At 36.0% G+C, this 14,230-nt stretch overlaps 1 protein-coding gene across 2 annotated transcripts in view; it reads right to left on the bottom strand.

The window, feature by feature from the left end:
• The window catches only part of FBF1_1 (Fas (TNFRSF6) binding factor 1), a 40,317-nt gene that overhangs the window by 21,321 nt on the left and 4,766 nt on the right, over nt 1-14,230 (bottom strand). For both annotated transcript variants that reach the window (XM_051210158.1, XM_051210159.1), the window contains exons 7-13: nt 12,260-12,384; nt 10,054-10,136; nt 8,543-8,682; nt 7,413-7,460; nt 5,003-5,161; nt 2,928-3,189; nt 800-892 (exon numbers count right to left, since the gene is read on the bottom strand). In XM_051210158.1, coding sequence (XP_051070125.1) covers nt 800-892; nt 2,928-3,189; nt 5,003-5,161; nt 7,413-7,460; nt 8,543-8,682; nt 10,054-10,136; nt 12,260-12,384 — 910 coding nt within the window. The remainder of the gene's footprint in view (nt 1-799; nt 893-2,927; nt 3,190-5,002; nt 5,162-7,412; nt 7,461-8,542; nt 8,683-10,053; nt 10,137-12,259; nt 12,385-14,230) is intronic.

The raw sequence follows: 14,230 nt of genomic DNA, 5'->3' as shown, positions 1-14,230 counted from the left end.
ATACATTTGTAACAAATTAAGGCCTTTAGAATTGATGAGGTTAACATAAATACTGAATATTTCTCAATGTATTGATTTTGATGAATAACATATTGTTATATTCATCTTCCCATTATACTATATATCAATTTGGATTAACAAGAAGTCTTGTTTAAACTCATTTTCATATTCATTTGAATCAGTTATTTGAACTTTCTCATTTATATTTAGAACTGCGAATGATCCTTGTGTTATAAGCATATGTGTATCCTGTGCAAATTACCTCGATATTGCCTTAAGTCACAGGCGTTGTAAGCAGAGATGATAGTGACTAGTAATGCAATCAAGGATGCGCATTTAGTCTTAATTGGGACTCGTCGATTGCATGTACCTAGGTCCGAGAGTTGACGTTCCCTCCGGTACTGGAACCCAGTATTGTTCGCTTCAAATGTCGTTATCATCTTCATACCGATAATCACATTGTATCCATTGATTTCGCTAATCCCAATGGAACTTCTCCTAGTCATGTATATCAGATTTCACAGTCTTATAAACCTTAAATACAGTTAACTACATTACTATGTTATAATGGAAGACATAACTGATCTACAATTACATTTGTATACCATCAAATATTGACTTAATGATCTAAAGCGTGGGAGATCAAAGGTTGTAGGTTCGATTCACGATGGCAGGGTTACGGATGAGCGTTTTTAAAGAGTCCTATACAAAGACTAAACGACCATTCAGCTCTTCAAGAATTTCAGTGGTTATCTAACTTATTAAGACAATAATAATATTTATAATGATAAAAACTTACATCTGTAGCCAACTTATTATGTTCACGAAATTGAATTTCCAATTTGGAAAATGAATCTGCTATCTGTTTTCGTTCATAGTCCAATGAAGTCTCCTTTAGAGAAAAAATAATCATTCAATTACAACAAAACAATGGTAGGTTATGGGAAGTAATCGACAGGATATCCTACTTGACTGTGGTTTGATCTTTGCTACCATAGAATTCAAACTTATGTCATTTAAAGTTAAAATGAGAAACAATAACGCTGAATCATTAGGAAGTTTACAATTTCACTGTAGTCTATTATACTAAGAGATTCGACATCACATTGACTTGAAACTTAATATTGGGTGGTTAGAAACAACCAGTTGAAAGTCGTGGTTCCCCCCCCAGGTGCTGACCAGATCCAAAAAGTAGGACAATTTAGGGTTTCCTAACATAAAATCTTTACTCTTTAGAATAAACATCTACATGTATGAATGTCGATACATCTTAATTGAGATTCCTACTGACAGACATGAATTTGCAACTAATATTACGCATCATTTTAGACAAAATGATGATCCATCAGTATGGAGGGTTATGAAGATTGTAAAGTGTTAAATCGATCTAGATCAGTTAGTGATTTCCATAAAATGATTATTGATTACAATTGGCTCGTGAAAACTATTCACAACCACAGTCATCTTATTGTCGAAGTATTATTTTTCCCAAAAGGTTTATCATGACATTAGCTTTATTGAATTGACGCAAAAACTATTTATACCCAGTAGAGCTAGAACATTGATGACTCGGATGCTGGAAGAATAGAGATGAATCGGTATATAAATTGAAACAATCCTCGAACTTAAGGCACATACGATTTTTATTAAATAGAATGAATACCATATATATATGAGATGATGGAGAAGACTTGTAGCTAAGGTGGATGATTTCAATGGATGTTTGTTCTCTGAGCTGGATGGTTTGTTCGTGGTGTAGTAAACAGAACATGGGTGGGGGCAACCGAAAGTATTCACCACGAGATTATAAAGTTACTCGGCAAAATAGAAAAACCATATAGTAAATCGTTAATCTGCAAAATATCAATCCATCATATCAACCTGGATTGTTTCTGTTGTAAACATCAATCCATTGTCTCACATTTCATTGTTCATGCGTTTTCTTACAAATTGCATTGTGTTTTCGCTCTTCCTTTCTTGATCTTCCCCCATCTTCTGCTGCCAGACATTATGTTTTTAACTTGCGTCATATACTACTTACATCAATATAAGTAGCACGCATCACAGTGGAGCTTTCATCGTTCTTTCGAACGACATCATCAGTACAAACTCCAGGTATATATGATTATATTAATTAATTCTGATAATAAAACCTGCGCAATTGTAACAAATCCCCCCTTTGTATACTTATGTAACTTGTGATTATTTAATGAATACGTACAAAATGTAATTCCTATCTATATCTGATTGTTCTTGTGATTAGTCGTGCCTCCATGTTGTATTTGATAGACGACTTCTATAATGATCCATTCTCATTTCTTCAAAGGATAGAGAAAGATGGAGAAAATATGTTAACCATCATAGTGCTACTCTTGTTGGGTTGTTCAGTAATGAGATTAGCAATAGGCTTTAAACATACTTTGAAAGCGAGTAATTACATTCAGTCGATTGACATAATTAGTTAATTAAAACAAATTTAAGATATCAGAAAGGGGTTTTGTGGATATTATAGTAATTTCAATAGTTGAGATCATGAGTCGACTGAAGCTAGATCAGTATAGTATCACAGAACTTCCAACAAGAAGATCGTACCGTAATTTCGTGAATTGGTTGAGGTTAGATATTAACACCGTTAGATACCGGCCGGCTCAAATGGTCTGATACGTTAAGCGTTCACGTGCGAGACTGAAAGCCATAGGTCCAAATCCCGCGGGTGAAATCGTGAATTCGCGTCACTGAGGAGTTTCACAGTAAGACGAAACGGCCGTTTAGTGCTTCCAAATTTTCAATGGTGATCTAACATCAGCCGGTTCAAGATCTCAAACAATAACTTCATCATCTCCATAACCCTATACTGATAAGATGTTCCTGTCATTTACTTCTTTCAATAATCAATGGAAAAAACAAACAAATTTATTAACACTTACACGTTGATTTAATTTATCTTCAAGTATATGTAATGCTTCTTCATGTCTTGTTAATTGATCATGTCGTATTGTTGTATTTTTTATTTGTTCTTGTTGTGATCTACTTAAATCGATTAAAGTAGTTTTTATTTGTTCTAAAAGATTTTTTAATTGTTCACTATTTGGTTGTAATTCAGTGATTGTACGTATTTCATGTTGTGATGCACATTTTAACCGATCCATTAATTCTTGATGATGTTTTTTTAACATTTCAATTTCTTCACTGAAATGGGTTTTTTTTAAAAGAGATAACTATATGCTTAGGTAGCTGTTGTTTCACAAAATGGCATTCACTATCAATTGACCATAGATATTAGAAAAAAATCAGTCATTATTTCATCTTAATATGATAATCTTTAGTACTGAGTATTCATGACCTCATCAGGGATGAAACTCAAGGGACCTATGGATTGAAAGTATTACATTTAGACCACAAAGTAGGAATTTAGCCAGTAACAGCTGAGGAGTCTCACACTTGGATGAAGCAACTGATCATTAATTGTCTAGCTGAAGTCAACCTATGAGCTAAAACCACTTTTTATATTGGACAAATCATCATATCATATCTAAATAAATAGGTAGTTTTACTTCAGTGACAGAGAAATTGTGCCATTTCATCTGAAGCTCATTGAGTGATCTATTTTCCATTTCAAATATTGTTCTAGAATCTGTTACTTTAAGGATCAAAAATGAATGATAACAGTTGGAAAGTTATCTTAATGAAGAAAAAAACAGGGGTGATCGACGTTGCTGAATACCAAGTGTACTAATTAGATAAATTATCTAGGTTAATCCACATATCTTGTGAATAACTGTTCTGTTCACAATGACAATAGGTTAGCCGGCGATGTCTATCAATTGCTTAAATCTGGTCAGATTTCTACGATCGATCTGGAATTTCTCCACTATTGTAGGTGGCTCAATATCGAAATGCAATTCATTTTAATTTAAGTTGTTGGTTAGGAAAATGGGCAAAATAACAAGCTTTATCTAGGTTTCATGGTGAGCGGCAATCATCAGAATGACTTTTCAGTAGTAAAGAACTGAAAAAAGATGATATCAGTCACCATTTATTAACCAATCAACGTGCATAACTCAGTCCAACAAAAAGTTAGTCACCACCTGAGCAGTTCAGCGGAAGCGTTTCTAACTGGAACTGAGTAGTAACATGAGTATGAATCTTATGCGCAGCATCAGTTTCCTCAATATTGCAGATGAGCTTTGTTGGGAAGTAATAAGTAACAAAAAATTTTGATAATAAATGGCTTCCTACCGATTGATTGTAACCTTGTTTTTACCGGGAATCATAACTGTGATATTAAACAGCCCAGTGTCTATAGTATTCTAAGGTTCTGTTTATTACATATATATCAAGTGGCATTAGATAGACTACGAGATTATTTTAATTTTATTATTTAGACACATAGACAATGGTACAAGGAGGCATGAAATAGATATGCGCCACATAAGTCATTCGGTTTGTGTGAGAGATGGGATACTGTCCGGGTGCCCAAACCGAAGGAGATTGTTTTTTTAGGGGGTCACTACCCGAGTCTTTGACCTAAAGGTCTAATCCACAAGGCGGTGGAGCAACGTAAGGAGACGCAGTCAAATGATAGCCGATAGCCAACAATTAGTTCATGTGCCATTTGTTTCCTTGATGTCCTGAAGCCCATGTGCACCATTGATTTAGAATGAGGGTTTTCCAACTCCGCTAGACGAATCTTCCATATCCACCAACCCGGTTAAAGCACCAGACATTCGCTTTTCGTCCTCTCAATTTCGTAAACAACAGTGATGCCGTAAGAAGGCTGTGAGTAGGACTTCCCTGACAGTGGTTGCATGCACGTGGCTATGTAAGAGCATTTCGGAATGGAGAGCTGACTCTTCTTACTCTCAACTGCACCAATGCATTTGGAGACTACTAAAAGAGAGGAAGTGCTTCAAAAACTACTTTGTCATTTACTTAACAATGTCAATCACCATTACATCCTATAATAATTGAGATATAGAAGAAAACGGAAAACATTTTTTACTTATGTGATTGTTTTAATTCATTCAATTCACGTTGATGTGTTTGATGTGCTTCATTCAATTTATTTGTTAAATCTGTTAATAAATGATCACGTTTCTCTTCAATTTGAACTAATCGTTCACGATTCTGTATTTCAAGGTAATTGATTTCTTCTCTAAGACTAAATTAAAACATAAAAGAAAACTCACTTGACGATAATTTTTTAGAAATCAAAGATGAAAATCAAATAGAGAATCGATTTATCCCACGAGCGAGATCGTGGACGTTCACTGATGAGGAGTCCCATAATAGGACGAAACAGCCATCCAGTGCTACCAGCTTTTTAATGGTACTCTAACATCAATCGGTTTACGATCTCAATCAATAACATAATAATCTCCACAACCCTATACTGATAATTACCATGTACTCACTAGTGACTAGCTAAGTGAAGGAATTCTCGGAGTTTTAGTGAGAAGCCGTGACCAGTGGAGCTAATGCAAGTCAGGTAGAGACAGGTATGTACCCCAGTACAATGAAAGATGGTCGCGCAATTTCGTGGATTGGTTGAGGTTAGATATTAACACCGTTGGATACCAGCCGCCTCAGTGGTCTGGTAGGTTAAGCGTTCGCGCGCAAGACTGAAGGCCCTGAGTCCGAATCCCGCGAGCGAGATCGTGAATGAGCACTGCTGAAGAGCCCCACAATAGAATGAAATGGTCGTCCATTGCTTCCAGGTTTTTAATGGTGGTTCAACGTCGTTCGATTGATAATCTGAATTAAAACCTCATTGTTTTAATACTTAGTCATAGATTTTATATAATAGATTAACTTAATAGAGAATCTCATCACTGTGATTTATATAGGTTATCCAGGTTTTTAATTACTCCCAAACGGGAAGTAAATTTAAATAAGGTAAGAGGTATCTGTTTTGATTGATTATATGTAATAGTAATGGAATAGTTGATTTAGCATTCAACTTTCAATCAGTAGATTACAGATTTAAACTTTCTTACATGTACATTGATACAGATAACAATACAACCCACTACGTGCATATACAAAGAATTCAGCTTAAAACTAACTACATTAATATGTAATTAATAAATTAGTTAGATTATTAGTTTAGAAAGGAGAATGAGGAAAAAAATATGATAAGCAAAGATGGATGATGGCTAACAATGGAATTCAGGACACACGTTTCGTCCTATTCGGTACTCGTCAGCTGGATGTACTTAGATCTCAGAATTGATACTTAAATAAACACGACCGAATTGATAGAGACTATGATTTGAAAATGAAATGAAATAAGAGGACAAAAAGTATGAAATCATATTGAAAATTCTGATCAGAAGTGTTAGATCTTGTGACCGCCAATCGGAGAGCAGTGAATTGTCGATCGGACCAAGCACGCGTAAAACACGCGCGAGCAGTCTAGAGTCCTGATTGGTCCTGCTTTCCGCCTAGCACAGTCAGTTAAGTCCAGAACACCAATCTCAGTCTATGCAATATGAATCCTTATATTTCAAACATACTGAGTTTATATACCAATCAAACAGACCACAACGTACCATAAAATATGGAACAACGTTTGTACAATATTTGGCCAAAAGTGGCTGTGGGTGAAGGAGGTAGTAATTAATAGTCAGGACATAATTCAAGAATGGTAAATCGTAGAATAATAGTTCATAGGTCAAAATGAAGCTCATAATAAGATGGACATGAATATGAACAGTTTAGTTACATAACAATTATACGATAAAAATATACGTTTAGTATTGGTCCATAAATGGATCCCAAAGTTACCATTCATTATGTTTATCGGGACCTAACAAGAAGGAAGATAAAAAATTATTATATCTGAACTACTACAACTTCGTTTGAAGTATGTCCCATTGATCGTGCTGATTGTGGAGGCATCAACCAAGTAGTTTGTGCCCATTCATATAGCTTAGATCAAGAGTTAATGACTTTTTTGGACTTATGCTATTAGTTTGGCAGATTCTAACTTTCTTTCAACTTACTGCTAGTTTGGTCAACATAAAGCATCAAGGTAGGTAGAGTGAACGATAATTTCAGCTTGAGAGTAAATAACTCATACAGTACATCTTTACAAATTAATGAAATTATCTGGATGATCAACGAAACGTTTATTGATCGAAATCTCATTGCTAGACAATGGGTAACACATTTAGTCTCGGTTATTCGCTATGGTATTCTTTGAAAATAACTAAACAAATATTGAAGTTTAACCAATAATCATTAGATAACTAACTGAGTTGACTTATCAGTTTTGTTTGGAAATCTGGAAGCATTTACTTATCGGTTCTCCATGCAATCACTTCTGGGGTTTTAAGCAATAAAACGTAAAAAGAAAAAGAAGATAGCACATTGATCAACAAAGAAATAATGTAAAAAGAAAACTGATTTACCGATTCTCTTTACGTTCTGCACTTTCCTTAATCAAATCTAATTTAGTTCTACAAAAAAAGAAAATGATTGAGATGAACAATAGTAAAATCATATTCACAATATTGTCAGTAGTATATAACAGCAACAGTGACCGATTTATTCATTGTAAAAAGAGGTTAAGCGCTCGCGCGCGAGACTAACAGGTCCTGAGTTCGAATCTCACAAGGTGGGATCGTGGACGTGCACTGATGAGGAGTCCCATACTAGGACGAAACGATTGTCCAGTGTTTCCAGGTTTTCCATGGTGGTCTAGCTTCAGTTGACTTATAATCTCAACCATTGAAATTACTATCATATCCACAAAAACCCTTCTGATATTGTAAAAAGATTTTAAAGATAGTAGGACCTAGTTTTTGTGCTAGTAGATATTCGTCAGTAAGGTTTACCTAGAATCTTAAGCCGATGTTCCCTATAGGATTCAAACCCCGTATCAATCAAATTTATGGACTTCAATGTAATCATCTATTGTTTTCTCAAAGAGCAGACAAAGATGAAGGTACATTAATCACTATGGTATTATTTTCTCCCCTAAATTATACAATCACTAACGTCGCGATATGTTGGTGATTAAAAGTATAATATATTAGTTACAATAGATTAAAAATCGGAGGATGTCTCACAATATTAACATAGTTGTAAAAAGATTATCTAAATGTTTGAATAAGTTGTTCTCTATGAGTCAGTGGCTAAGGACGATCTGCTATTGAGAATAAAATCGCCAATAATCTGAACAAGAAGTAGATTGGAATCCATATAATTTAATCAGTACTGATGTTTGAAATAAATCAATCTTAAATTTAATGGAGAAGAGATTTGTAGCAAAGTTAGATGTTTTTCATCACCTACTTCTACTTGAAATAGGCTTTAATGATGATGATGAGGAGGAATGAAAGCTCTAGGTTTGACCCCTGAATACTTCGTGTGTGTTTACTTCTGATGGACCTCATATTAGAAGTAGACATCTGTCCTGTACCCTTAGGTCTTCAATCGTCATTTCATGATGTGAAGCAACAAAATTGAATGAATTAACGACATAAAAAAGAGCAAATAAAATTTCCATCATGATTCTTGTTCTACGCGCTAAACTTACTTTAAAGTTTGCTCCATAATTAGTAGTTCTTCACGATGTTGTTTTTTAATTAATTCTAATAAATTAATTAAATTATCACGTTCCATTTCAAGACGTTTAATTTGGGCTTCCGACTCCATAGATTCATAATTAGTATTTTTCTGAGAGAGTGTAAGAGAAAAGGTGATACAGAGAAAGTACTGGTTTTATTTAACAGAAGCCTCCAAATGCCCTGGTACGGCTGAGAGTGGGAAGAGTCCGTTCTCCCGCTCGAAATGCTCTCACATGGCCACGCGTATATAGCCTATGCCAGAGAAGTCCTACTCATTGCCTTCTCGTGGCGGGGGTGTAGTTTACGAAATTTAGAGGACGAAAAGCGAATGTTCGGCACTTTAACCGGATTCCAAACCAATAGTGCACATGGGCTCTAGTATCCTGCAGGAACAAATGGTGTATGAACCAATTGTTGGTCACCGGCTACCATTGGACTGCATCTTCTTACGATGCTCCACTGCCTTGTGGGTCAGACCTTCAGGTCGAAGGCTCGGAGAGTGGCCCCCTAAGAAAACCACCTGCTTCGGTTTGGGCATCCGGGCAGTATCAGTGCCCTCACACAAATCAAATGAGATTTGTGTGGCGCATATGTTGTTTGGTGCCTCCTTGTGCCAATATCTATGTGTTAAAATAAATAAATAAATAAATATTTAACAGAAAATTTCCAGAAGTTCTAGTGAGAATCCGTGATTAGTGAAGTTCAACCAAGTCTGTTGTGAGATAGTAACTCACTGAAGACATTGGTGGACGGTGGTGTAATTTCGTGGATTAGTTGAAGTTAGTTATTAACACCATTGGATGCCGGTTCAGTGATCTAGAGGTTAAGAGCTCGTGAGAAAAACCAAATGTCCTGGATTTGAATCTCGCGAGCGGGATCGTGAATGCGCACTGTTAAGGAGTTCCATACTAGGATGAAACGGCCATCCAATGCTTCCAGGTTTTTCATGGTGGTCTAGCTTTCACTGACTCATGAACTCAACTATTAACTGAAAATTATCATTATGTCAATTACCAGCTACATTTATTTATGTATTTGTAACATGAAATGTTTAGTACAAAATGCACTTGGTTACTAATAGACAATGACAATATAGTTTGTTTATGAAGTGGAACTACGGAGTTAAATGTAGATATATAGTAATCACATTTATTGGAAATAAAATTGATCCCATAGTGAAATCTACAAGATAGAGTAACTCCATAGCTTGAAACTTTACGAGACACTGTTCAAACTACAAATTACAATTGGTTAATCACTGGGTGGTGATCAATGTCATATATGTCAGATCCTTCTTAGTGCAGATCGAATCCTATGGATCATTTCTTTGAAGTTTTTATTACATTCATTATAGAGAAAAAAAGAGTAAGATACAATTTCTAAATGAAAGAGATCTTGGACAGTCAGGATCCAATATGAGTTCTATATCATTTATTACTACTTATTCTCTTTCTGTATTCAAAAAATTAATACAACTTACTCTATCAAATGATGATAATGAAGAGGATGTTGAACGTGGACGATCAATGTCTAGTTTGTCGAAATCATTTGGTAGTTGAGTGACTAATGATAAAGAACAACATTTTAAAATATAGAAATTAACATTTATTTATTTATGTAAAAGACTATCTAATTAAAATATGTACAGTAATCATAGAATCAACAACCAACTGTGGGAAAGAACAAACCAGATCCCAGCGGAGGAAGAAATCAGGAAGAAGCGCTGGAAGTGGATAGGACACACATTGAGGAAAGCACCCAACTGCGTCACAAGACAAGCCCTCACATGGAATCCTGAAGGCCAACGGACACATTACGCCGGGAAATGGTAACAGACATGAGAAGAATAAACGAAAATTGTATAGAACTAGAAGGGAGGACATAGGACAGAGTGGATCAGAGAATGCTAGTTGGCGGCCTATGCTCTACTAGGAGTAACAGGCGTAAGTAAGAAAGTAATAGGTGTATAATCTACTTCACAACGCAAGCTAATTTAATTGTTTGACTTAATATTAATAGACATTGGTGCAATTTCTGTTCACTGACGTCTACTTCAAAAAAAAAGAACTTGGTCACATCGTATGATTGTATATTATCTATCGAGCACTATTCTATCATAGTGAACGAGAACATCAATGGGGACAATCGAATGTATTTGAATATAGAAATTACAGAACATCTTAGTAAAATCTGAGAACCATACAATATACACTTCATTTACAAAATGTCAATCAATCATCTCAGATTTGATTGTTCCTTCATTTCCACACAGACACACGGACAACCTCAAGTGGTGTCCGTCAAGGCTGTCCACTTTCTCCATTTTTTGTTTAACTTCATCATAGACCTATTGGTAGAAATAACATTCTCGTCGACTGAATTCTCGGGTATTGATCTCCAACCAGGAGGTCCACTTGTCGACTTACAATACGCAGATGACATAGTCCTGTTTGGTGAAGACGCTGACAAAATGCAGAGTCTTCTGGTAGCACTGAGCAACAATGCCAGAATGTTTGGAATGTGCTCCTCTCCCTCGAAATGCAAGTTGTTGCTTCAGAACTGGTCTGCGTCAACACCTGAACTAAGGATAGGGAGTGAAGTAGTCGAACGCGTTGACAACTTCACTTATCTTGGAAGTCTCATCAGCTCTAAAGGGTTGGTGTCTGACGAAATCTCAGCACGGATTCGAAAAGCTCGTTTGGCTTTTGCCAACTTACGTCACCTAAGGAGAAGGCGAGATATCCGTCTATCAATAAAACGACGAGTATACTGCGCGGCAGTCCATTCCGTTTTACTTTACGGCAGCGAAACATGGCCATTAAGAGTAGAAGATATTCGTAAGCTACTAGTATTTGACCACAGATGCCTTAGAAATATTACTGGCGTCTGCTGGGATCACCGGGTAAGTAATAGTCAGGTTAAACGCAGGGTATTATGGAATGATGGTAAATCAGTTGATGAGGTTGTTAATCTTCATCGACTGAGATGGTTGGGCCACGTGTTACGTATGCCTGAACACCGATTACCACGACGTGAAATGCTAACCGGTGTTCGGAATGGTTGGAAGAAAGTTAGGGGTGGCCAAACCAAAACGTTGCATCAGTACTTGAAGTCACTACTAGTCTGAGCCATGTTGGTAGATGCAGACTACTTGGTTGGGGTCCGCGTGACTATCGTAATCAATGGTTGGAGACTCTGTGTGACATGGTTCAGAATCGATCACAATGGCGTCGGTGTATACACTCCCTGTCTTCCCTTTAACTAAGAGATTAAAATCACTTCATATCTTTCTTTCTACGAACTAATTCTTTCTTCCTATACTATATCCTTATATGCAATCTTTCTCTTATGTATTACCACCTTTGACCTAACCACTCCTATGAATCCGGTGTCCATCTTGCTGCGTTAATGAGGTATGGCAACCTGGACCGATGCACATATGTGCCTGGTCCTTTGTTGTAGCTGACTGACTGACTGACTGACTCATTTCTATACCATTCTTTGTTCTCGTTCTCCTTTTCGTTAATCTTCTTAACCTTCTGTCATCAGGTGTGTCACTTCCGATTGATGCTACACACTACTTATATCTGTCAACACCAGTAGTACATTTATCACACTATTTATTCATTTTAACAATCATAAACCACATTCGTTGAATAAACTTTAATTCATAATATTTCTCTTACTTGAAATTGGATGAATTGATTCTATTGATGAAGGACGACGTGTATGAGATCGAGTAGATTTCATTGATTTTGAATTGTCAATTAATTTATCATCGGATAAAAGATTAAGAATTTGATTTGAAGAGCTTTAAAACAAAGTACAAACAGAGTAAAATGAATAGAAGAAAGTAGTGTTTTTTTTCAATTACATTTATATAATGATACAAACTCTCCTCCTTTATCCGAGTTTGGAACCGGCAGTAACCCTAGAGGGATTACAGGCTTATCATATATTTTGTAGACTGAATGATACACATTTCATCCTATTCAGGACCCATAATCTAAGTATAAACTTACATTAAGACTCAAATTCACTAACCATTCCATAACTAGCTATGATACCCAAAATACAATAAATCTGTAACTAGCGGAGGTATCTAGACAAAGAGGATGTGTGTAAATAAAAATTGACTATATTCGTCCCTGAATTTCAAAAACAGGAAACCACAGACCGCTATAAAGAATGATATAAATAAATTATGATGTGTTTATTATGATTGTGTTTGATTGGCCAAAGAAAAGTTGACTTTAAGTTATCTAGGACATTTTGTTAAAGTTATCCTTTGTTTGGGTTTTGTACCAGACGGTACACACCAGGGAGCACCAGTTCCCTCAAGATTACTGGCACACCTTGCTGACGAGTGCCAAGTAGCACGAAACCCGGGTCCAGAGTTTCTTGTCGACTATCTCCAACCACCATCTAAATCTCAATATATAGTGCCCGCAGTGTCGAGTCACCTAGACTGGTGGCCACATTGCAACATGATCGATAGCATTCGATCTGCACTATAATAAGGACTAGACACGCATGACATTGATTGCCACCCAGTGATCAATCAATTGTGGGTACACGTTATCAAAGCATATCTAAAATTTTGAAGAACTTGTATCACTCCACATATAACTCTGAGACGATGTTAAATCACTTAGATTAATGGCTACATTGTAAGTTGATTGGTGGAATCCTATCACCACTAAAGGTATGATACTAGTTATTATTACTAAGTTACCAGTCAGTTGACACACTTGCTTTATTCCTAGCTATCGCACAAGACCATTGAAATAAAATCCAACTCTTAGAGCTAAAGTTGTTAGGACAGAATGGGAAGTTGCAAGTAAATCATTGAAAGTTTAGTGTTTATACCAAATTTAAAATGTTATATACATGTGCAATCACCTCTTTACCGTTTGCAAGTATAGATTAACAGCATTCATATCACACGACACGAGATTAGTCTACGGTATCATTGACCATTGATTTAAATTGTGTAGAAACGGTACAGACATTTTAACTTTTATCTTAAATATAATCGCACTCTCTGATGGAAGAAAATAGGTAACATGATTACAAAGTTGATCTAAGTGAAAAGGATTTATTTATTTGTAGATGGTTTTTATTAAGGTAAAGTATCATTTGGAGGACAATTGAAAACTATGAATACTGAATAACTGTTACATCATAGCATGGAATGTCCCTCTCTCTATCTGAGTGCATCCGTGACCTGTGTGAGATTAAACTAAGGACACTCAATGTTTCACTGTGAACTCATAGAATGTTTTCATTGATATTTCAAATGCTGAAAATCTGTAACTGAAAATGCGTATAAATTAGGTAAGTGTCTAAAAACAATCCTCAACTAGGATGTATTTATCCTTTACCTTTCTAATGGTTAAGTGCTCGCGCGCGAGACTGATAGGCTCAGGTTTCGAATCTCGCGAGGCCAGACGATGGATGGGCACTGTTGAGGAGTTCCACAACAGGTCGAAATGGCCATCCAGTGCTTCCAGGTCTTCTATGGTGGTCTAGCTTCAATTGACCAATGAATTTAACTATTAAATTACTAGTATAAATAAATTGTTTTTGACCTAGTTAGTTTTCTCTTATATTTCCACTTCTGTAAAATGGTAGAACCCAAATGGTTTGGAGTGATA

This window comes from Schistosoma haematobium, chromosome ZW (assembly GCF_000699445.3).
Source record: "Schistosoma haematobium chromosome ZW, whole genome shotgun sequence".
Taxonomy (NCBI): domain Eukaryota; kingdom Metazoa; phylum Platyhelminthes; class Trematoda; order Strigeidida; family Schistosomatidae; genus Schistosoma; species Schistosoma haematobium.
Note: the sequence above shows the minus strand (reverse complement) of the source record. Positions and strands in the feature narration are given on the sequence as shown.